Source organism: Oncorhynchus tshawytscha, linkage group LG03, assembly GCF_018296145.1.
Source record: "Oncorhynchus tshawytscha isolate Ot180627B linkage group LG03, Otsh_v2.0, whole genome shotgun sequence".
Lineage (NCBI taxonomy): Eukaryota > Metazoa > Chordata > Actinopteri > Salmoniformes > Salmonidae > Oncorhynchus > Oncorhynchus tshawytscha.
In genome coordinates this window covers 13,904,238-13,927,013 of record NC_056431.1, presented here as the reverse complement: position 1 = coordinate 13,927,013, position 22,776 = coordinate 13,904,238, and the positions used below count along the sequence as shown (strand labels likewise).

The following is a 22,776-nucleotide window of genomic DNA, read 5'->3' as shown; positions in this document are numbered from 1 at the left end:
TTAATGACTCAACACATGTTCCAGTTGTGTGGCTTTTTACCACAGTGTGAGGTAAGGACTCCTAATGACTGTAGTATCCACTGTGCCGCGATGCAAGAAGGTTGTGTGTGTGTGTGTGTGTGTGTGTGTGTGTGTGTGTGTGTGTGTGTGTGTGTTGAATTGATTACTAGAAATGGATGAGTCAGTCAGAGGGGGACTGGATCCTCACAATCACTTCTATTGATAGCATTATTCACACTGGTGTGGTGGTAGTGGGGGACCAGAATGGGCCCACTGTTTCAGGCTTTTCACATCTGTATGTATGTGAGAGAGGGAGAGGTCAGTCATCAGCACTGTCACCACCCACTCTGTCACAATAACAACTCTGAGGAGCAGCAGTCAAATGTCAACGCATGTACTGCAGCTCCACTATCTTCTCACCTACTATAGCACCATGCTTATTGGAGATGTAGTAGTCATGGCAATGCCATGTTCTGTTAGCTTCTTCTAGGCCAATGTATGTGTCCCATATGGTTCCTATAAGGGATGTAACGAATCAGCATATGTATCGGCCCCTGGTTCAGATGTTTAAGTAGCAACGGTCATCAAAACTTGTTTAAACCATTCTAATAGATGCAACAGTTGGGCAAAATGGATGAAGATAAGTTTTTGTATTGTTAAAATCCATCAAATATTAACTGAGTTATAACACATAAAACATTTTACTGGTACGGACAAATAATGGAGTTCCGTGATTTTGGAGGGAATTCAGGTAATTTATTGTACTTTTTAAAAATTATTTGTTGACATAACCAGCACTCACCTACCAGCACTCACCTGCTCTGTCGACCCTACCTGCTCTCACCTGCTCTGTCTACCCTACCTGCTCTCACCTGCTCTGTCTACCCTACCAGCACTCACCTGCTCTGTCTACCCTACCTGCTCTCACCTGCTCTGTCTACCCTACCAGCACTCACCTGCTCTGTCTACCCTACCTGCTCTCATCTGCTCTGTCTACCCTACCAGCACTCACCTGCTCTGTTACCCTACCTTCTCTGTCTACCCTACCTGTACTCACCTGCTCTGTCTACCCTACCTGCTCTGTCTATCCTACCTGTACTCACCTGCTCTGTCTACCCTACCTGCTCTGTCTACCCTACCTGTACTCACCTGCTCTGTCTACCCTACCTGCACTCACCTGCTCTGTCTACCCTACCTGCTCTGTCTACCCTACCTGTACTCACCTGCTCTGTCTACCCTACCAGCACTCACCTGCTCTGTTACCCTACCTGCTCTCACCTGCTCTGTTACCCTACCTGCTCTGTCTACCCTACCTGTACTCACCTGCTCTGTCTACCCTACCAGCACTCACCTGCTCTGTCTACCCTACCTGTACTCACCTGCTCTGTCTACCCTACCTGTACTCACCTGCTCTGTCTACCCTACCAGCACTCACCTGCTCTGTTACCCTACCTGCTCTGTCAACCCTACCTGCACTCACCTGCTCTGTCTACCCTACCTGCACTCACCTGCACTGTCTATCCTACCTGCTCTGTCTACCCTACCTTCTCTGTCTACCCTACCCTACCTGCACTCACCTGCACTGTCTACCCTACTAGCACTCACCTGCACTGTCTAGACTGCCTCATGAATTACTGTTGTTGTCACGTTCTCTTGCATAATTCAACAAGTGTGTCAATAGAAGGATACCCTCAGATTAAAAATCAGATTCACGGTCTCCTCTGCTGTTCTGTGTCCTCTGCCTCTGACTGGGAGAATGTCTGTCCTAGCTGTCAGTTGTAATGGCCGTAAAATGAGGCATCTGAATGATGAACCATGGCACAGCAGTGGCACACACAATGCATGCCATTAGGGTGGTAAAGACAAAGTCGCTATGGCAACTGTCATCCCATATGCACATATCCAGGCTTCATCAGACAGGCTGCATTGTAAGCCTCTGGAGCGATATTCCTTCTGATATTCCATTCTGGATGATTAAACCATTTGCAGAACGTATAATCTATATTCTTTCCTGTTTGATTGCGCACACTGACTCCTTTTCTTGTTTTGTGACTCACATTTCACCTTGTTTTGGATTCTATCAGTTTTGACATCACTTTATTGGGAATTGAATTGGCTTGATTAATCCCTGGATTAGAAAGTGTTGTCTCTATATATTTTTGAATGCATTTACCATATCTGTGCCAGGTTATAGCTGACCTAGCAAGCATCAACGTGATGGTAGGCTACACACTGCTGTTCCACGGGTCTGTCTGGACCCAGTCAGATGTTCCACCACAGGGTAGAGTTTTGGTCATGTGTGTCTTTCTATGGCACCATTAGTCAGCTCTGTCTGTCTGTCCTTCTTGAGTCAGTTTGTCCTCTCAGTCAGACAAGGTGACCATTACGAGTCACCAGGATGTCTGTAACATACTGTATGTGTGTATGTGTGTGTGTGTGTGGTGTGCGTGTCCTCCTAATATTAGATTGTCTAACTGTTAGACTCTAACAGTTAGACAATACACATTTAATAATTAGAATTGTTGATCAATGATTCCCATCAACAGGCAGTAAATTACCATCCAATAGGAAAACGGTGCTGAAACAGGTTGTATTGGTGCTGAAACAGGTTGTATTGGTGCTGAAACAGGTTGTATTGGTGCTGAAATGAGGAGGTAAGGCTAAAAAGAAATAGTCCATGGATGAGATGTTAGCAAATGGTACTCAGTAAGAATCAATGCAGTGTGCTGCTACTGCTGAACTAGTCTGGATGAATGGCTGTGCTGCCTGCATTAGTGTTGGAGCTACAGACTGTAACAGTATGCGGTGGATATTGACTGTCTGCTTATGTTCCCAACAAGATAAAATAGGGTTTGGCTTTCTGTCCGAAGAGACTGACTTTTATTCAATCTCCTGCGAAAAAATATAATTTTAATTTAACACTGCCACTCTAAGTATTATTAAGTACTGCACACTAAGTTGTAAATATTGTAGAGCTTTATTGTTGAGCTTGTACTTTTTGTTGACATGCTGGCTTGTTGTTATAAGATGTTGTTAATGCCCATGCTGTAGGCTGTAAATGTGGTGGTTGTCATTTGCGTCTTATAGTTTAACTGTTTGGTGTCTGATATCAACACCAGTGTCTTTCTGTGCCTTCCTTTTCACAACACTTTATTCATCAACATGATATGTTGTAAAAGCCCATCTGTTACAAATCAGATAAGACTACAAATCAATCACAGTAGTCCTTGAGTTGGCAGTTCTAAAAGATATGTCATCGACAGTGACAGTCGGCTATAGTGATTGGTTGTGTCCGATATTTTAACCTATTTTATATATAGTTAACTACTTTTGACCAGAGCCATGTGCTGGCCCTGGTTAAACATAGTGCACTACAGTATATAGGAAATAGTGTGCCTTTTCAGATGCAGACAGAGTGTTTATTGGTTATATTGAAAAGTTCCTTCCATCATTTTGTCATTTCCAGTGTTTATACAGGCATGGTTTGATATTGAGTCTGTCCAAGTGTTTTAGTTATTTAGCTTGGTGTCCAGTTCAGTTAACAGCCAAAATAGCGAGTGAGTGAAGTCCTCATCACAAAGTCCTCATCATTTCACACTTTCCTCATGTAGTTCGCACTGGAACGATGAGAATTGTTTTGTTGTCTTCTAAAGATGGTTTGGGATTTTAAGTTGTGAAAGAAACAGTGATTGTGGTATAATTAAAGGTGCAATATGTAGAAATCGTTTAGCCATTTCCTGGTTGTAAAACTTCTAATGGTTTACCTAATTTCAGTTTGTAACAAAACAAGCAGTGTAGAGAATCATTGTACCATCTCAACTACTGTGAAATATATTTTCAATAACCCAAAATTTGAATTTTGAGCTGTTTGAAGCTGGTGTACAAAAACAAAAGTAAAATACGCAAAAACGAGCCATAAGAACATGAAGCATAGAAATACCGCACATAGAACAGATGTACAGCTTCTTAGACTTGCTTTCAATGACATATCTATAACTCACATTTCTATGTCAATTTAGTTCGGTCATATTGCAGGTTTTAGTCACTCCTCCCTAACACCAGACACACAGATAAGAGAGGTCCATGGTTGCTAACATGCTGACTACACCGGCAACACATGCGCCATCATGTTGATTTTGTCTATCCCCACCAGATGTGATCATGACACGTAGGTTAAAATACCAAAATCAACTGTGAATCAATTATATTAATTTCGGGTCAGGACTAAACACATGAAACATTCATGGACATTTAGTTAGCTAACTGTTGCTAGCTAGGTTGTCCTGGGACATGAACATTGGGGGCTCTATTTTCTGCTGCCGTTTAGCCAGTGCAATTGTTAAATGCACGCTCTTTTGCAATTTCGACCTGTTAAAGCTGGCACTCTTCTGTTTTCTAACCCTTGCACCAGGTTTGGTCATTTAGCTTTCTTTTATGAGCTCACTTGCGCTGAGGTGGAAGGGGTGGCAATATTTGAGGTGTGTCCTTAAAAACGTGCGCGAAAGGAACAATTTCAGGTAACGCTGGTGGGGATATGAAATCAACCAAAAGCTGGACAGCGGTAACATGATTGGTTATGGCGTGGATTTTGAGAGCGGAGGCGCAGTCTATTCAGCCATGACGCACAGTGCCCATATGCACATGGAATGCGAAAGATACCATTTTATTTGTCACATGCACCGACTACTATTACCGTGAAATGCTAACTTACAAGCCCTTTCCTCTAGCGGACCCCCCACAACGGCCAGTGAAAGTGCAGGGCGCCAATTTCAAAACAACAAAAATCTTATAATTAAAATTCCTCAAGCATACAAGTATTTTACACCATTTTAAAGATATATTCTCGTAAATCCAGCCACAGTGTCTGATTTCAAAAAGGATTTACAGCGAAAGCACCACAAACAATTATGTTAGGTCACCACCAAGCAACAGAAAAACACAGACATTTTTCCAGCCAAAGAGAGGAGTCACAAAAAGCAGACATAGAGATTAAATTAATCACTAACCTTTGATGATCTTCATCAGATAACCCTCATAGGAATTCATGTTACACAATACATGTATGTTTTGTTTGATGAAGTTCATATTTATATAAAAAAACAGACTTTACATTGGCGCCTTACGTTCAGTAGTTCTAAAACATGCAGTGATTGTGCAGAGAGCCACATCAATTTACAGAAATACTCATAATAAACATTGATAAAGATACGACTATTATCCATGGAACTTTAGATAAACTTCTCCTTAATGCAACCGCTGTGTCAGATTTTTTTTTTTTTTTTTAACTACAGAGAAAGCAAACCATGCAATAATCTGAGTACAGCCTTTAGACAACAAAGCAGCCAAAAAGATACCCGCCATATTGGGTAGTCAACATTACTCAGAAATAGCATTTTAAATATTCACTTACCTTTGATGAGATTCATCAGAATCTTCATCTTCATCAGAATGCACTCCCAGGAATCCCAGTCTCACCATAAATGTTTGATTTGTTCGATAATGTCCATCAGTTATGTCCAAATATCTTCTTTTGTTAGGGGGTTTGGTAAACCAATCCAAAAGCGCATTCAGAACGTCAGACGAAAGTTCGAAAAGTTCCGTTACAGCCCGTAGAAACATGCCAAACTAAGTATGGACTCAATTCCTTCCTTTAGAGTAGAATCCTCAAAACAGGTTCTAAATACTGTTGACATCTAGTGGAAGCCTTGGGAATTGAAACATAACTAATATCCCACTGTATCTTCAATGGGTGCTGAGTTGAAAAACTACAAACCTCAGATTTTCCACTTCCTGGTTCGATTTTTTTCTCAGGTTTTTGCCTGCCATACTCACAGACATCATTCAAACAGTTTTAGAAACTTCAGAGTGTTTTTTTAACTAATTATATGCACATTCTAGCTTTTACGGCTGAGTAGCAAGTAGCTTAATTTGGGCACGTTTTTCATCCAGGCTACCCAATACTGCCCCCTACCCCAAAGAAGTTAATAACCAACAATGCAGTTAAGAAAATATAAATAAACTAAAGTAAAAAAAATAATGTCAATGAGTGGGGGTACAGGTTAGTCGAGGTAATTTGTACATGTAGGTGTTACGGCTTTCTTCCGTCGAAGGAGAGTCGGACCAAAATGCAGCGTGGTTAAATCGAGACATCTTTAATGACGATAAATATGCCTCAGGCAGCCATAGATTCTCCTAAACAACCCTACTAAGCCACAATCCCAAAACATACGAAAAACCCCTATACAAAAACACAACACAAAATAAACCCATGTCACACCCTGGCCTGACCAAATAAATAAGAAAAACACAAAATACTAAGACCAGGGCGTGACAGTAGGTAGAGGTAAAGTGACTATGCATAGATAATAAACAGCGAGTAGCAGCAGATGCAAATTAATTACTTAAAAATCATACAATGTGAATTTCTGGATTTTTGTTTTAGATTCCGTCTCTCACAGTTGATGTGTACCTATGATAAACATTACAGACCTCTACATATTTGTAAGTAGGAAAACCTGCAAAATCGGCAGTGTATCAAATACTTGTTCTCCCCACTGTATATGTGATCCCCAATCAGAGACAACGATAGACAGCTGCCTATGTGCCTAAAAAACCCTCCATGTAGGCTATGCCTAAAAAAAACCTCTGTGTAGGCCATGCCTAAAAAAACTACATGTAGGCTATATGCCTAAAAAAACGCCCATGTAGTCTATATGCCTAAAAAACCCTCCATGTAGTCTATACTGTATGCCTAAAAAACCCTCCATGTAGGCTATACTGTATGCCTAAAAAACCCTCCATGTAGTCTATACTGTATGCCTAAAAAAAACTGCATGTAGGCTATGCCTAAAAAACCCTCCATGTAGGCTATATGCCTAAAAAAACCTCCATGTAGGCTATATGCCTAAAAAAACCTCCATGTAGTCTATAATGTATGCCTAAAAAACCCTCCATGTAGGCTATATGCCTAAAAAAACCTCCATGTAGGCTATATGCCTAAAAAAACCTCCATGTAGTCTATATGCCTAAAAAAACTCCCATGTAGTCTATATGCCTAAAAAAAACTCAATGTAGGCTATATGCCTAAAAAACCCTCCATGTAGGCTATATGCCTAAAAAAACATTCCATGTAGTTTATATGCCTAAAAAACCCTTCCATGTAGGCTATATGCCTAAAAAAAACGTCCATGTAGTCTATATGCCTAAAAACCCTCCATGTAGTCTATATGCCTAAAAAACCCTCCATGTAGGCTATGCCTAAAAACCCTCCATGTAGACTATATGCCTAAAAAAACGCCCATGTAGTCTATATGCCTAAAAAAAACGCCCATGTAGTCTATATGCCTAAAAAAAACTCAATGTAGGCTATATGCCTAAAAAACCCTCCATGTAGGCTATATCTAAAAAACCCTTCCATGTAGTTTATATGCCTAAAAAACCCTTCCATGTAGTCTATATGCCTAAAAAACCCTTCCATGTAGTTTATATGCCTAAAAAAAACGCCCATGTAGTCTATATGCCTAAAAAAAACTCAATGTAGGCTATATGCCTAAAAAACCCTCCATGTAGGCTATATGCCTAAAAAACCCTTCCATGTAGTCTATATGCCTAAAAAACCCTCCATGTAGTCTATATGCCTAAAAAAACGCCCATGTAGACTATATGCCTAAAAAAAATCCATGTAGGCTATATGCCTAAAAAACCCTCCATGTAGGCTATATACCTAGAAAACCCTCCATGTAGGCTATATGCCTAAAAAACCCTTCCATGTAGTCTATATGCCTAAAAAACCCTTCCATGTAGTCTATATGCCTAAAAAAACCTTCCAAGTAGTCTATATGCCTAAAAAACCCTCCATGTAGTCTATATGCCTAAAGAAATTAGATGATCCAGTGACACTCGTATCTAGAAACATTCAAGTTATGTTCATGTAACATTATTATATTTTTAAAACATTTTGTTTGATTAAAGAACAAGCCCTTATAGGCTACCCTTACCCCAGCTTATCGTTCTTATCCTGGACATGCATAGGCCAAGTAGCCTATTCATTAAAAGGTTTCTAAATGGTCTCCTTTTGCTGTCATGCTTTTGCATTGTTCACAATTCACATAGGCCTATCTGCAGTGCATAGGCTACTCTACTCCACTCGGCTTGTATCCATCCCCATTTCCAAAGAGCTCCTCTTGTCTGGTTACCAAAGACACGCTCCTCCACAAACATATTCAAATTACGGGAGCCTAGTATTTTGTATTTGAAGAGAAGTGCGATGCGTAAGGGCCTATACTTGTTGAAGTCAGTTACAACAATGTTGACTGTCAACACTCCAAACATATTGATCAAACACTGGATGTTTTTTTTTTCAATAGCCAATGCTATTGAATAAACTGTATCAATCCACAATGGACTAGGAAGAGACCATTCTGTGCCCCCAGCCGAACTAGAGTAGATGACAACGCAAAGACCGCCAATAACCGACAGAATTTGGGACAACGGCATGCCGCATTAAGCCATGAAACACTCGTCACACGTATAATTAAGCCAAGCCCTCCTCACACTTAGAATTGATTTATTCATCAAAACCCAGCCTTTTCGTGCTAACGCCAGCTATTCCTCTCATAATTACAGCAGTGAAAACAGCAGAAGTATTCCTGACCCACCCCTGGACCTATAGCCCTACCGCCAGCGCTAAGATTTACCATTGAATTAGGTTTGTTAAAATAGAGCCCTGGGTTGTTCTTTTACCTACCATATGGTCCTGTTTTTAACAGGTTATTTTGGCCTGGAGTCCTACACAATCTTGTGTTTTTCTCCCCGACAGTTAATCCACAGATAAAAAAGGAAAACTAGTTTTGTTTTTAGTTAGTTATCTTTAATTACTCTCTCCTCGTTGGTTTGTCAAGCATCCACATGGGTTTGGGTTTTCTGATATCCAATAAGGATGGGACTTGCAGAGCGTGGAGTTTCTCAAATAGAACCAAGTACTATTTTAGCGCTTGGCGAGTCAGATGCTAGTTCACACGTGTGAGCGGTGTGGGTGAATTGATAAAAGAACATGTATGTCTACATTTATTTTGCAACGCTCGGCGCATGCAACATGGCCGTTGTGGTTTGCCTGTAAGGCTGAGCTTCTGTTTTTGTAGCATTTGCAAATTATTCTGTTGGTGTCATATGTGACTGTCACAGACACAATATTCCTGCTTTATTCATCTTCCAATGTGTCTGTTGAGTTCTTCTGACACACACTACCTGCTTGCACTGCTTATGACTCTGTGTATGTGGGTGTGGGTGTACATGGTGTGTGGCGTGTGTGTGCGTTTTTCTGTCTTTCCGTCTAGGCCCAAGACTGTCCTCCTGTCTGGGGAGAGGTTGTTTATCTTACGAGTTTAGAAGAGCAGACAATGACATTCATGTTGTTTTGAATTGTTTCCTTCCTCTGTCCTATGAAGTCACCTGACTGAGCCAGTCTCATGACTGTTACACAGCCCCATGATCCACCATTATACAACTCAGAGTCACTGTCAGCAGCCCTGTTTTTATACACACACACTGTCTGTTCGGTTCCCCTGCCTCTCCCACGAGCCCCCTCTCCCACACACTAGGAGTTCTTGACATCCCTGTCATTGTTAGTTGGTAGGCAGAACCCCACAGGACTTGTGAGTTATTTACCAGCTCAGACACATGTCTCTGTGGTGCAGTTATATAGCTACCAGAAGAATCTGGCTAATGCACTTTAAAGGACACAGCTGGCTACAGGAAGTAGATCGAATAGTTGCAAGTCTGCCTCAATGTCAACCCACACAGGCTGTTATATCTGTGACACTCGGTCTGCATCCTCTAAAAGACATTGAAATAGCACACATACAGTACTGTACAAGCTGTAGGCCTATAGTGTAATGGATGTAAATTACATCCTGCACAGGCTGGAAGGTTTTTTACTAAGTTTGTTTATCCACTGGGCCAAATATACTAAGATGTCAACCAAACTGGATGATGATTGAATGTGAATGTCAGGTGTTTGCCTGGTGGGTTGGAATCATGTGAGTAAGGTCATATGGTGAAACAAGGCTCATATTGACATTCATGTAAACATATGCTCTTCCTTACCTCCAGTTAGTGTAGTCAGTGGTGCTATTTATGAACAGCCCTAATTCACCATCTCCAGTTTAATACACTACTACACTACACCAAGCCAGTCTGAATACACTACTGCACTACACCAAGCCAGTCTGAATATACTACTGCACTACACCAAGCCAGTCTGAATACACTACTGAACTACACCAAGCCAGTCTGAATACACTACTGAACTACACCAAGCCAGTCTGAATACACTACTACACTACACCAAGCCAGTCTGAAAACACTACTGCACTACACCAAGCCAGTCTGAATAACTATACTACACCAAGCCAGTCTGAATACACTACTGCACTACACCAAGCCAGTCTGAATACACTACTGCACTACACCAAGCCAGTCTGAATACATGCACTACACAAGCCAGTCTGAACTACACCAAGCCAGTCTGAATACACTACTGCACTACACCAAGCCAGTCTGAATACACTACTGCACTACACCAAGCCAGTCTGAATACACTATGCACTACACCAAGCCAGTCTGAATACACTACTGCACTACACCAAGCCAGTCTGAATACACTACACCAAGCCAGTCTGCACTACACCAAGCCAGTCTGAATATACTACTACACTACACCAAGCCAGTCTGAATACACTACTGAACTACACAAGCCAGTCTGACACTACTGCACTACACCAAGCCAGTCTGAATACACTACACCAAGCCAGTCTGAATAACTACTGCACTACCAAGCCAGTCTGAATACACTACTGAACTACACCAAGCCAGTCTGAATACACTACTGCACACCAAGCCAGTCTGAATACACTACTGCACTACACCAAGCCAGTCTGAATATACTACTGCACTACACACCAAGCCAGTCTGAATACACTACTGCACTACACCAAGCCAGTCTGAATAGTCTGAATACACACTGAACTACGCCAAGCCAGTCTGAACTACACCAAGCCAGTCTGAATACACTGACTACACCAAGCCAGTCAATATACTACTGAACTATGCTAATGCACTACACCAAGCCAGTCTGAATACACTACTGAACTACACCAAGCCAGTCTGAATACACTACTGCACTACACCAAGCCAGTCTGAATACACTACTGCACTACACCAAGCCAGTCTGAATACACTACTGAACTACACCAAGCCAGTCTGAATACACTACTGCACTACACCAAGCCAGTCTGAATACACTACTGAACTACACCAAGCCAGTCTGAATACACTACTGCACTACACCAAGCCAGTCTGAATACACTACTGAACTACACCAAGCCAGTCTGAATACACTACTGCACTACACCAAGCCAGTCTGAATACACTACTGCACTACACCAAGCCAGTCTGAATACACTACTGCACTACACCAAGCCAGTCTACTACACAGCCAGTCCAAGCCAGTCTGAATATACTACTGCACTACACCAAGCCAGTCTGAATACACTACTGCACTACACCAAGCCAGTCTGAATACACTACTGAACTACACCAAGCCAGTCTGAATACACTACTGCACTACACCAAGCCAGACTGAATACACTACTGCACTACACCAAGCCAGTCTGAATATACTACTGCACTACACCAAGCCAGACTGAATACACTACTGCACTACACCAAGCCAGTCTGAATATACTACTGCACTACACCAAGCCAGTCTGAATACACTACTGAACTACACCAAGCCAGTCTGAATACACTCATACACACGAAGTCCATGTTAATCTCTGAGAGGGGAAGATAAGACAGCAGAGTTTCTCTCCTTCTTATGTGGGACCCAGGAGGACCAGCCAGCACAGTACAAGAGTTTTGATATTCTGTGCTTCTCTTCTGTTTTGTGGTCCTCCAGGTGGAGACGCGGGACACACTGAACAACATAGCGCTCAAGTTTGACACCACACCCAACGAGCTGGTTCAGCTCAACAAGCTGTTCTCCAGAGCCGTCTGCCCTGGCCAGGTGTGAAAACGATTTACTGTACACCCATCACTGGTTTCTTCCTTTCAAAGATCCCTTGGGCAGCACCTTTTTGTTCCAGTCCCACACTAGCACGCCTTATTCAAATAGTCAACTACTGTAGTCACAAACCCCTTGATTAAGTTGAATCAGGTGTGCTAATACTGGGCTGTAACACAAATGTACAGTCCTGGAGGAGTTCCCTGAGGAATGGATTGGGAAACACCGATCTACTACACTCATGCTTGGTGTGTCTCTCTCACTGCATCTATCCTCCATGCCACAACCACTAACACTCACCCACTCCTCATCCCTGCTCTCTCTTCCCACTGATTCTGTCAATGGCATATACTGGTGTCACTACTAACCACTCACAAGAGTTAAAACAATCTGTGTGTTTATTCCACTAAGACATCTGTGCCATGGGAAACAGAGTGTTGAAATCCCTCCAGTCCTCAGGCAATACCATTAAAAAGGTTCAACTTCAGGGGTCCTGTTCATTAGGAGTAAAACGTTTCACAATGGAAAACAAAAAACAAGCATGTCTTATTGGGCAAAGTTCAGATAGTACCCCCCTCCTTTACATAGTTTTGGATTGTTTCGTTCCGTAGCTACAGAACAGAACCCTGATAAAGCCATTTTGCTGGGCTCAATGTCTCCTCTTTTGGTTGTGTCATATTGAACTCTCTCTCTGAGGCTCCAAGTAGCACCCTAAAACATGACAAACAGCCAAAGTTGGTATTTTCCTGGCGTCAGAACCAGAGCCACTCGAATCTACTTAAATGGAGAGTCAAGGCAGGAAGTCTGCAATCACATTGGCAGTCAGAGTCAGTAGCAGCACTCAGCAACATGATGTACAATGCAGGGGTGTTGATGTTGTTTCCAACCAGCCAGCCAGCTCTGGAGGGCTCTCAGCATCTCTCTACTGGGTTCCATGACCAAACACACACACACACACACACACACACACACACACACACACACACACACACACACACACACACACACAGGGACCAGAAAAACTCCACTCCTGTTCTGTCCCTTGCTACACTTGTCAGCATTAGCCTGCCATGGCGTCACACTGGGTCTATTCAGTCAGAACACACTCACTACCACTTAACTGTCTGGCCCTGCTCTCAGGGGGACAAGGAGACACAAGTAGGGCCTCTCAAGATCCTTAACACCAACAACACATGCTAATCTAGTGCTTGAACAACAGACACACTCGCAGGACAATAACTATATTCAACATATCCTATGATGACTTAGTCATATCATAATGAACACTTAAAAACATCAGACACAGTGTGAGATATATTACATCTGATGGTTTTAGGACACGAAATGTGTGCTTTCACTTCTTGTTGTTTGTCCGTCTTGGGATGTCATAAATCATGCTGAAAACATATTTTCATAGTCTCTTCTGTCTTTGCATGTATGTTCCTTTTTCTGTGTGTCAGCCTGTTTAAATCCAGACATGGATTGTGTTTGCAGGTTCTGTATGTTCCTGATCCTGAGCACATATCCAGTGTGGGGAGCTCCCCTTCCCTTAGCCCCATCAGCCCTCTGTCTCCCACCTCCTCAGAAGCTGACTTAGAGAAGGTATGTTAGCATTCCCACATGCACTCACAATCAACGCGTTGGCATTCTCCCTTCACCATGCGTCTGCTTACAAGCACACACACACATACGTACAACACCTATCATAGAGTGAGATAGAAGGCTTTATCAGAAATCCTGCATAAATATCTTAACACAAATCCGATTTAAAATGTAAAGGACCAACTCTCATACTGTCCAGACAATCCAGGACAGGCCAGACAATAAGCCTTTGCGTTATGTTTTATGAGCAGAATAGGTTTGTAATGTACTAATTCTCCATTGATAGCTGACCTACAGTATACAGACATGATGTATGGCTCTGGCTCCAGGTAATAGAATGGCTCTTTGTTCTGCCCATTAAGCAATAGTTACAGTGACGTTAGGTGACTTCCCTCACACTTCCCTGCTCTGGGGCGGTGATAGCTGAAATGCCACTGCTTTTACTGTACCATTTAGTCTCCATTTATAGAAGCATGCAGCCAATAAAGACACAGTTAGTTTGTTATTTACTGAACGGCCGTGTTGACAACCTCAGTATATAAGAGGGAATAATGTGTTAGTTGAGTGCTGACCAGGGGAGGGACAGGGGATCAAATATCTGCAGGTTTTCACTGTTCCAGCAACTATGGTGGATCTGTAACCATGTCAGTGCAGTATAGCTTGGAAAAATGCCCTTAAGTGTGGTTGGTTCTAGCAGTTCTGGAATCAGGCCTATCTAGTCCTCTGTAAAGGAATACTGAAAGCTGACATGTTCCACTGTTCTCAGGTCAGGAGTGTCACCCTCCTGCTCCATAGATTGCCCTCTCCACCCTGTCCCACCCACCCTGTCCCAGGTGGTCTCCATGGCGACCAGGCACTGTTTTGTCAGAATGTTATCAGAAAATGGGTTCCTCTGCTACTGCTGCCTTGCCAAACTAGCTGCATAAATTCAACACTACTCAGGCTGAAAGAAGGATCCCGTTCGTTACTTTATTTAGCGCTTATCTATTTAGGTCATGCCTATAAGAACAGGAGCCTATTTCTTGGCTCTCAGCGGAGGACGAGGATCTGAGGGAGAAGGGCTGTGTGTGACTGTGGAGAAATTAAGCCTTTTAGTGTGATGCTCTGTCTGATATTTAGAGAAACTAATGAATGGAGCTCATTCTCTCAGATGACCAGCAAGACAGCCTGCATGTCCCAAATGGCACCCCATGCCCTATGTAGTGCAATGCTTTTGACCAGAGGGAATAGGGTTCCATTTGGAATGCGTACAGCAGTTATTCCAGAGAGAGGAAGCATGATGTGTTTCTAGGACAGACAGGGGAGATTAAATAACCTCAACAGGACGTGGAGTAAAGATCCAGCATGGTTTTCAAGGTAGAGGAGGAAGGACCTTAATAACCTGCACATTGCTTTTTCTAAACCTCAATGATCTTTCAATTATAAAACCCTTTTTGTTGCTACACACACAGGAGGTTGGTGGCACCTTAATTGGGGAGGACGGACTCGTGGTAATGGCTGGAGCGGATTAGGTGGAATGGTATCAAATACATCAAACACACGGTTTGATGGCATTCCATTCAGTCCGTTCCAGACATTATTATGAGCCGTCCTCCCCTTAGCAGGCTCCACTGGCCGCACAGAACAGGCTGTAATGTCTGGCAGGCATGAAATGTCATGGCTGGCTAGCCATCGTGCTGGCATTCGAATCTCACGCTGTGACCGTAGCCAGCCTAGCTCACTGTCCTCCAGACCTCTCCCTGTCCTATCCTGTTCTGTTGTGTCCTGGCACCCTCACTTCCTTCCTTATGTTGCACAGAACAGAGTAGGCCTCTATTTTTAGGGCCAGGGAAAGTAGGACTAGTGTAAATGACCTGCCTAGCCCGCTGCAGGGTGGCTGGTGCCCAATGGGCTGGTGCCAAACTACAGCTGCTCAGGTAACCCAGCCCGGACCTTGGGGTTTCACCTCTACTCTGCCACCTTGCCAACATCCTCCTGTCTTTGTAGGATCAGGATGAAAGATTCAAGGGATGCATCCCATGAATTTACAGTATATGTTTGTTCTGCTCATGGTTGCAGAACATGGACATGTCCACATGGGGGAGCTGTGGTTAAATCTTCCACAGTATTCCACTTCTAGCCTTCTACTCTCTCTCTCTGCCTTTGATGTCCAGTCTACATTGCTCACCTGTCTGCAAGGCCATACAGTACAGGACGGAAGCTCAGGCCATTGGCAGGCAGGTGGTTTGTCCTGAAGGGGTCTGGGAAGGAGTGAATTCCTTGTCCTAGTCACTAGTCATTATATTCTGATATTTTCTATTGTAGTGTAAATGGCACTGGATGTTATGTAGTGTTAATATATGAGGTCAAACATTTTGCTAAAAGAGTCCCTCGGTCTTCCTCTCTGCACTAAAGATCCTCATGAATCATTATAGCAGTGTTCCCCAACTAGCAGGTGGTTTTGGTTTTGGTGTTTTTTTTTTGCCACCTCAAGTTTTAGGAGCAAAAAGATATACAGTACCAGTACCAGTCTAAAGTTTGGACACACCTACTCATTCAATGGTTTTTCTTTAAAAAAAATATTTTCTACATTGTAGAATAGTAGTGAAGACATCAAAACCATGAAATAACACATATGTAATTATGTAGTAACCAGAAAGGTGTTAAACAAATCAATGTTTGTGCTTAGTTTGTGCTTAGTGGGACAAATGACCCACTAAGGGCAATTTGACCAACAAGGAAAATTATGGAGTGCTGCATCAGATGACCTGGCCTCTAGGTCACCTCAACCCAATTGAGATCATTTGGGCATCCAACCTCAACCAAATTGTGATAGTTTGGGATGATTTGGAAAAGCAGCCAACAAGTGCTCAGCATATGTGGGAACTCCTTCCAGACTGTTGGAAAAGCATTCCAGGTGAAGCTGGTTGAGAGAATGCCAAGAGTGTGCAAAGTTGTTATGAAGGCAAAGGGTGGATGCTTTGAAGAATCTAATTTGTTTAACACATTTTTGGTTATTATATGATTCCATGTGTGTTATTTCATAGTTTTAATGTCTTCACTATTATTCTACAGTGTAGAAAATAGTACAACATTTAGAAAAACCCTGGGATGAGTAGGTGTGTCCAAACTCTGGAGTGGTACTGCATATATATAGCATTTTTAAAATGTTCATTGTTGGATGTAAAAGACTCAGCTCCAAGTGATTTGAATTTTGAAAATCTGTTCCCAAATATTCCCACGCATAATAGAGAGATATGTGTTCATATACAAACAATAATAATTGATTGGAACTATATAGCTCTTTTCTACCAACTGAGGTACTCAACGCGCTTTGCATATACTGAACAAAAATATCAACGCAACATAAAACAATTTCAAAGATTTTACTGAGTTAAAGTTCCCATAAGGAAATCAGTCAATTAAAATAAATTCATTAGGCCCTAATCTACGGATTTCATATGACTGGGAAAACAGATATGCATCTGTTGGTCACTGATACAGTTGAAGTCAAAAGTTTACATAACGCTTAGGTTGGAGTCATTAAAACTCGTTTTTCAACCACTCCACAAATTTCTTGTTAACAAACTATAGTTTTGGCAAGTCGGTTAGGACATCTACTTTGTGCATGACATAAGTCATTTTTCCAACAATTGTTTACAGACAGATTACTTCACTTATAATTCATTGTATCACAATTCCAGTGGGTCAGAAGTTTACATACACTAAGTTGACTGCCTTTAAACAGCTTGGAAAATTCCAGAAAATGATGTCATGGCTTTAGATGTTTCTGATAGGCTAATTGACATCGTTTGAGTCAATTGGAGGTGTACCTGTGGATGTATTTCAAGGTCTACCTTCAAACTCGGTACCTCTTTGCTTGACATCATGGGAAAATAAAAAGAAATCAGCCAAGACCTCAGAAAAATAATTGGAGACCTCCACAAGTCTGGTTCATTCAGGGAGCAATTTCAAAACGCCTGAGGGTACCACGTCCATCTGTACAAATGATAGTACGCAAGTATGAATACCATGGGACTACGCAGCCATTATACTGCTCAGGAAGGAGACGCTTTCTGTCTCCAAGAGATGAACGTACTTTGGTGCGAAAAGTGCAAATCAATCCCAGAACAACAGCAAAGGACCTTGTGAAGATGCTGGAGGAAACGGGTACAAAAGTATCTATATCCACAGTAAAACGAGTCCTATATCGACATAACCTGAAAGGTTCTTCAGCAAGGAAGAAGCCACTGCTCCAACACCGCCATTAAAAAAAGCCAGACTACGGTTTGCAACTGCACATGGGGACAAAGATCGTACTTTTTGGAGATATGTCCTCTGGTCTGATGAAACAAAAATAGAACTGTTTGGCCATAATGACCATCGTTATGTTGGGAGGAAAAAGGGGGAGGGTTGCAAGCCGAAGAACACCATCCCAACCGTGAAGCATCATGTTGTGGGAGTGCTTGGCTGCAGGAGGGACTGGTGTACTTCACAAAATAGATGGCTTCATGAGGTAGGAAAATTATGTGGATATATTGAAGCAACATCTCAAGACATCAGTCAGGAAGTTAAAGTTTGGTCGCAAATGGGTCTCCAAATGGAGAATGACCCCAAGCATACTTCCAAAGTTGTGGCAAAATGGCTCAAGGACAACAAAGTCAAGGTATTGGAGTGGCCATCACAAAACCCTGACCTCAATCCTATAGAAAATTTGTTTGGCAGAACTGAAAAATTGTGTGTGAGCAAGGAGGCCTAGAAACCTGACTCAGTTACACCAGCTATGTCAGGAGGAATGGGCCAAAATTCACCCAACTTATTGTGGGAAGCTTGTGGAAGGCTACCCGAAACGTTTGACCCAAGTTAAACAATTTAAAGGCAATTCCAATCAAATACTAATTGAGTGTATGTAAACCTCTGACCCACTGGGAATGTGATGAAAGAAATAAAAGCTGAAATAAATTATTCTCTCTACTATTATTCTGACATTTCACATTCTTAAAATTAAGTGGTGATCCTAACTGACCTAAGACATGGAATTTTTAACTGACTTAAGACAGGGAATTTGTACTAGGATTAATGTCAGGAATTGTGAAGAACTGAGTTTAAATGTATTTGCCTAATGTGTATGTAAACTTCCGACTTCAGCTCTATTAAAAAAATGTTTTTAAAGTAGGGGCGTGCATAAGTATCTGGTGTGAGAGCTATTTGCCTCATGCATTGCGACACATCACCTTCATATAGTGTTGTTCAGGCTGTGGATTGTGGCCTGTGGAATGTTGTCCCACTCCTCTTGAATGCGAAGTTAATGGATATTGGCGGGAACTGGAACACGCTGTCATACACGTCGATCCTGAGCATCCCAAACATGCTCAATGGGTGACATGTCTGGTGAGTATGCAGGCCATTGAAGACCTGGGACATTTTCAGCTCACAGGAATTGTGTACAGATCCTTGCGACATAGGGCCGTGCATTATCATGTTGAAACATGAGGTGATGGCAGCGGATGAATGGCACGACAATGGGCCTCAGGGTCTCATCACAGTATCTCTGTGCATTCAAATTTATGTTCAATTCTCTGGCAACAAATATGGTGGACATTCCTGCATTCCACATGCCAATTGCACTCTCCCTCAACACGTGAAACATCTGTGGCATTGTGTTCTGTGACAAAACTGCACATTTTAGAGGAGCCTTTTATTGTCCCCAGCACAAGGTGTACCTGTGTAATGATCATGCTGTTTAATCAGCTTCTTGATATGCCACACTTGTCAGATGGATGGATTATCTAGGCAAAGGAGAAATGCTCACTAATAGGGATGTAAACAAATTTGAGAGAAATAAACATTTTGTGCATATGGAAAATGTATGGGATCTTTTATTTCAGCTCATAAAACATGGGACCAACACTTTACATGTTGCATTTATATTTTTATTCAGTATAGTAGGGGGAAACCCACCTCATCCACCACCAATGTGTAGCAACCAACCATTTTTGTGCCAGAACGCTCACCACACATCAGCTATCAGGTGGAGAGGTGAGGAGGGATATATGCCAATTAGGAATGAGGGGGATGATTAGGTGGTCATGATGGAATGTGGCCAGGTTGGGCATTTATCCATGACAATGGGTGAACACCCCTACCCTTACAATAAGTGCCATGTGATTTTGAATGACCACTGAGAGTCAGGACACCCGTTTAACTTCCTATCCGAAAGACGGCACCCTATGTAGGGCAATGTCCCCAAATGTAATCAAGGTTTGAAATTATGTTTTAATCAAATACTATATGTTTTTAGGCTTCTTGAAGTCAATTTGCAATCTAAAAATATTTGCTTTATTACGTTCCTGCTCCCCGACCATCCGCTCAAGAAAAAATTGTCCTGCATCTGAATCTAGTTTATGATCCCTGCAATATAGGTTTACTAAGTGGAAAACAAACAACCATCACATATATAATATTAGAGGGGTTGTGCTACTATGGTCACGTCCCAAGTGGCACCCTATTCCCTCTATAGTGCACTCATTTTGACCAGGACCCTGGTCAAAAGTAGTGCACTATAAAGGGAATAGGGTGCCATTTGGGATGCATCCTTGGCAAAGCAAACAGCAGCAGCTCTATGGATGGATGCAATATCCATAGCATTATGTCAGAGTCAGCTTTCTTCCTTTCCACCTGGCAAGCAGCTCTAGACTGGATTGATTTCCCATAGCATCTGGGATCAAAGCACCATGTGATAACACCATCCCATCCCTCTCTCTCTCCATTCCTCCATCTTTAGCCTCTCCCACTCTCCGGTCGACCAGTGTACACCTCCTCTCTCAGAGACACACACACATGTTGATATCTTTGACAATTGTGGTGTTCACATTGGTATTTCAATTCTTATGGATGGACTCTGATGTGTTATGGGGTGCCCATTCCCCCAACCCCTATCCCTGAATTAGAACACTGATCAGGCTAACACATAAACATATAGTCCTCAGGATATATGACCGCTGTCCAAGTACCTGAGGGAAACAGTATATTATGCACACCTGGCCTAGTGCTGGTTTATGGTATGAACAATACCATGATGACAGATAGACACTGGAACACTGTTAAAGTGGATCTCTCATACAAATGATAGTGCAGAGTGGGAGGGTTAGCTCACAGTGTTATGTTAGACCACCTCACACACACATACACACACCCTTCCTTCCTGTGATCTGCTTCCTCTCTTGTGATGATAGGGGGATGAGTATGTTGTCTAAGAGAGGAAGGAGGACATGTTAAGACTGTTTATTTTAAACCAGGCCAGTGTTTGGATTTCTGTTGTCAGCTATGTGCTGCTGGGGAAGGGGACAGTTGGCTTGTGTCCCAAATGGCACCCTATTCCCTACATTGTGTACTATTTTTGATCAAAGCCCTATGAGCCCTGGTTGAAACTAGTGTACCATATAGGGAATATGTTGCCATTTGGGAGACGGCCTAGAGCTGTGTGTTATTGGAGGCTGTGAATACCTCTTGTCATGTTGCTGTAGTATTACTGCAGCAGAACAGAGAGTACTGGAGCATGAGTCACTAGGAAGTGAATGTGCCAGTGAAGAGAGGATGGGTGAAGCACTGTAGATATCCCCCTGAAGTGGATGAGTGACCGACCAAGGAGAGCACCACTCAAGTTTCATGTTCTCTTTCCTACTGATGTATAATGTTCCTGTAACGGTGGTGGTTCAGTGAAGGTTTTAGCCCGAAGGGCTAACACAGTCTTGTTGTGTTCCGGAGTGGCCGGGTTGGAATTCCAGCCAGTAGTTTTTTTTGTTTGTTTTGTTTTGTCTAGCATATTGAGCTGCCCCCTCAGCCTCATTAGCTGCCAGTGTGTCTGTGTGTGTATGTGTTGCTAGTTGTGTGCCGGTGGGTCAGTAGTGGTGGGCTGGTGCTCCCAGGGAGACAGAGACAGGAGAGGTGTGGGAGGGTGTCAAGAGGCTGTGGGTTTGGTGTTTCACACACAGCAGACCTGCACGCCTACTCTTTATCTCTCCGTCTACGCCATTTTCCCACACCCTCCTTCCCTATCCCTCCATCCTTCATTCCTCCAACCTTCCATCCATCCATCTTCTTGTTCCCACACCCTCACTATCCCTCCATCCATCCCTCTGCCTAGCTCCTGTTCCCACACCCTCCCTATCCCTCCATCCATCCCTCTGCCTATCTCCTGTTCCCACACCCTCCCTATCCCTCCATCCATCCCTCTGCCTAGCTCCTGTTCCCACACCCTCCCTATCCCTCCATCCATCCCTCTGCCTAGCTCCTGTTCCCACACCCTCACTATCCCTCCATCCATCCCTCTGCCTAGCTCCTGTTCCCACACCCTCCCTATCCCTCCATCCATCCCTCTGCCTAGCTCCTGTTCCCACACCCTCCCTATCCCTCCATCCCTCCATCTGGCTCTGCAGCCAGCCACACAGCCTGGCACAGTAGTAGGCCATGTGGATAAATCATTATCATTGTTTACAATGGAGGAGCTGGAGAACTAGTGCCGAGTGCCTAGAGATTTGCCTAGAAATGACTGTAGTAGGGTTGGCACAAATGTTTATGGATGAAGACCGTCATAATTAAAATTACCTGCATATTTTTCCTACTTTTTTTTCGAACAGCTGACTGAAGGTGTGATAGCCAGGCATTCATGTGGTTGAGTCAGTTTCTGTGATAACATGGGCTCTTAACAACGTGATGAAACTCTGTTGCCTCTTGCTGAAACAAGCAAGGTGTTGTAGCAAACGATGAATAGAATGAGCTTGGAACCTCTAACCCTAGAAATGTGACGATTAAACTCATGGGTACACTCGCAATGACTGTCTGGTATTGTGATTCAATCATTTTCGTGGTAATGTAGAATGTTCATTCAAATGATGTTAATTGATGTGGCTCATGCAATGGAATGGATTGTTTGTAATGTCAGTTGAGTTGAATCAACAAATCACAGTACAGACTGATGGGTATACTTCCTGCTTTTACTTCCTGCTTTGCTTCCATGGGTACGCTCGCAATGGCCACCAGTTCACCCATTATACCATCATTGACTTGAATGGGGAAGCCCGTTCTATTCATTCTATTTCTATGGCAGCACATGCAGTCAGGAGCGGAAGAAA

At 42.8% G+C, this 22,776-nt stretch overlaps 1 protein-coding gene across 4 annotated transcripts in view; it reads left to right on the top strand.

The window, feature by feature from the left end:
* The window catches only part of LOC112227569 (oxidation resistance protein 1), a 194,618-nt gene that overhangs the window by 149,399 nt on the left and 22,443 nt on the right, over positions 1–22,776 (top strand). For all 4 annotated transcript variants that reach the window (XM_042310236.1, XM_042310229.1, XM_042310234.1 and 1 more), the window contains 2 exons: positions 11,957–12,064; positions 13,556–13,663. In XM_042310236.1, coding sequence (XP_042166170.1) covers positions 11,957–12,064; positions 13,556–13,663 — 216 coding nt within the window. The remainder of the gene's footprint in view (positions 1–11,956; positions 12,065–13,555; positions 13,664–22,776) is intronic.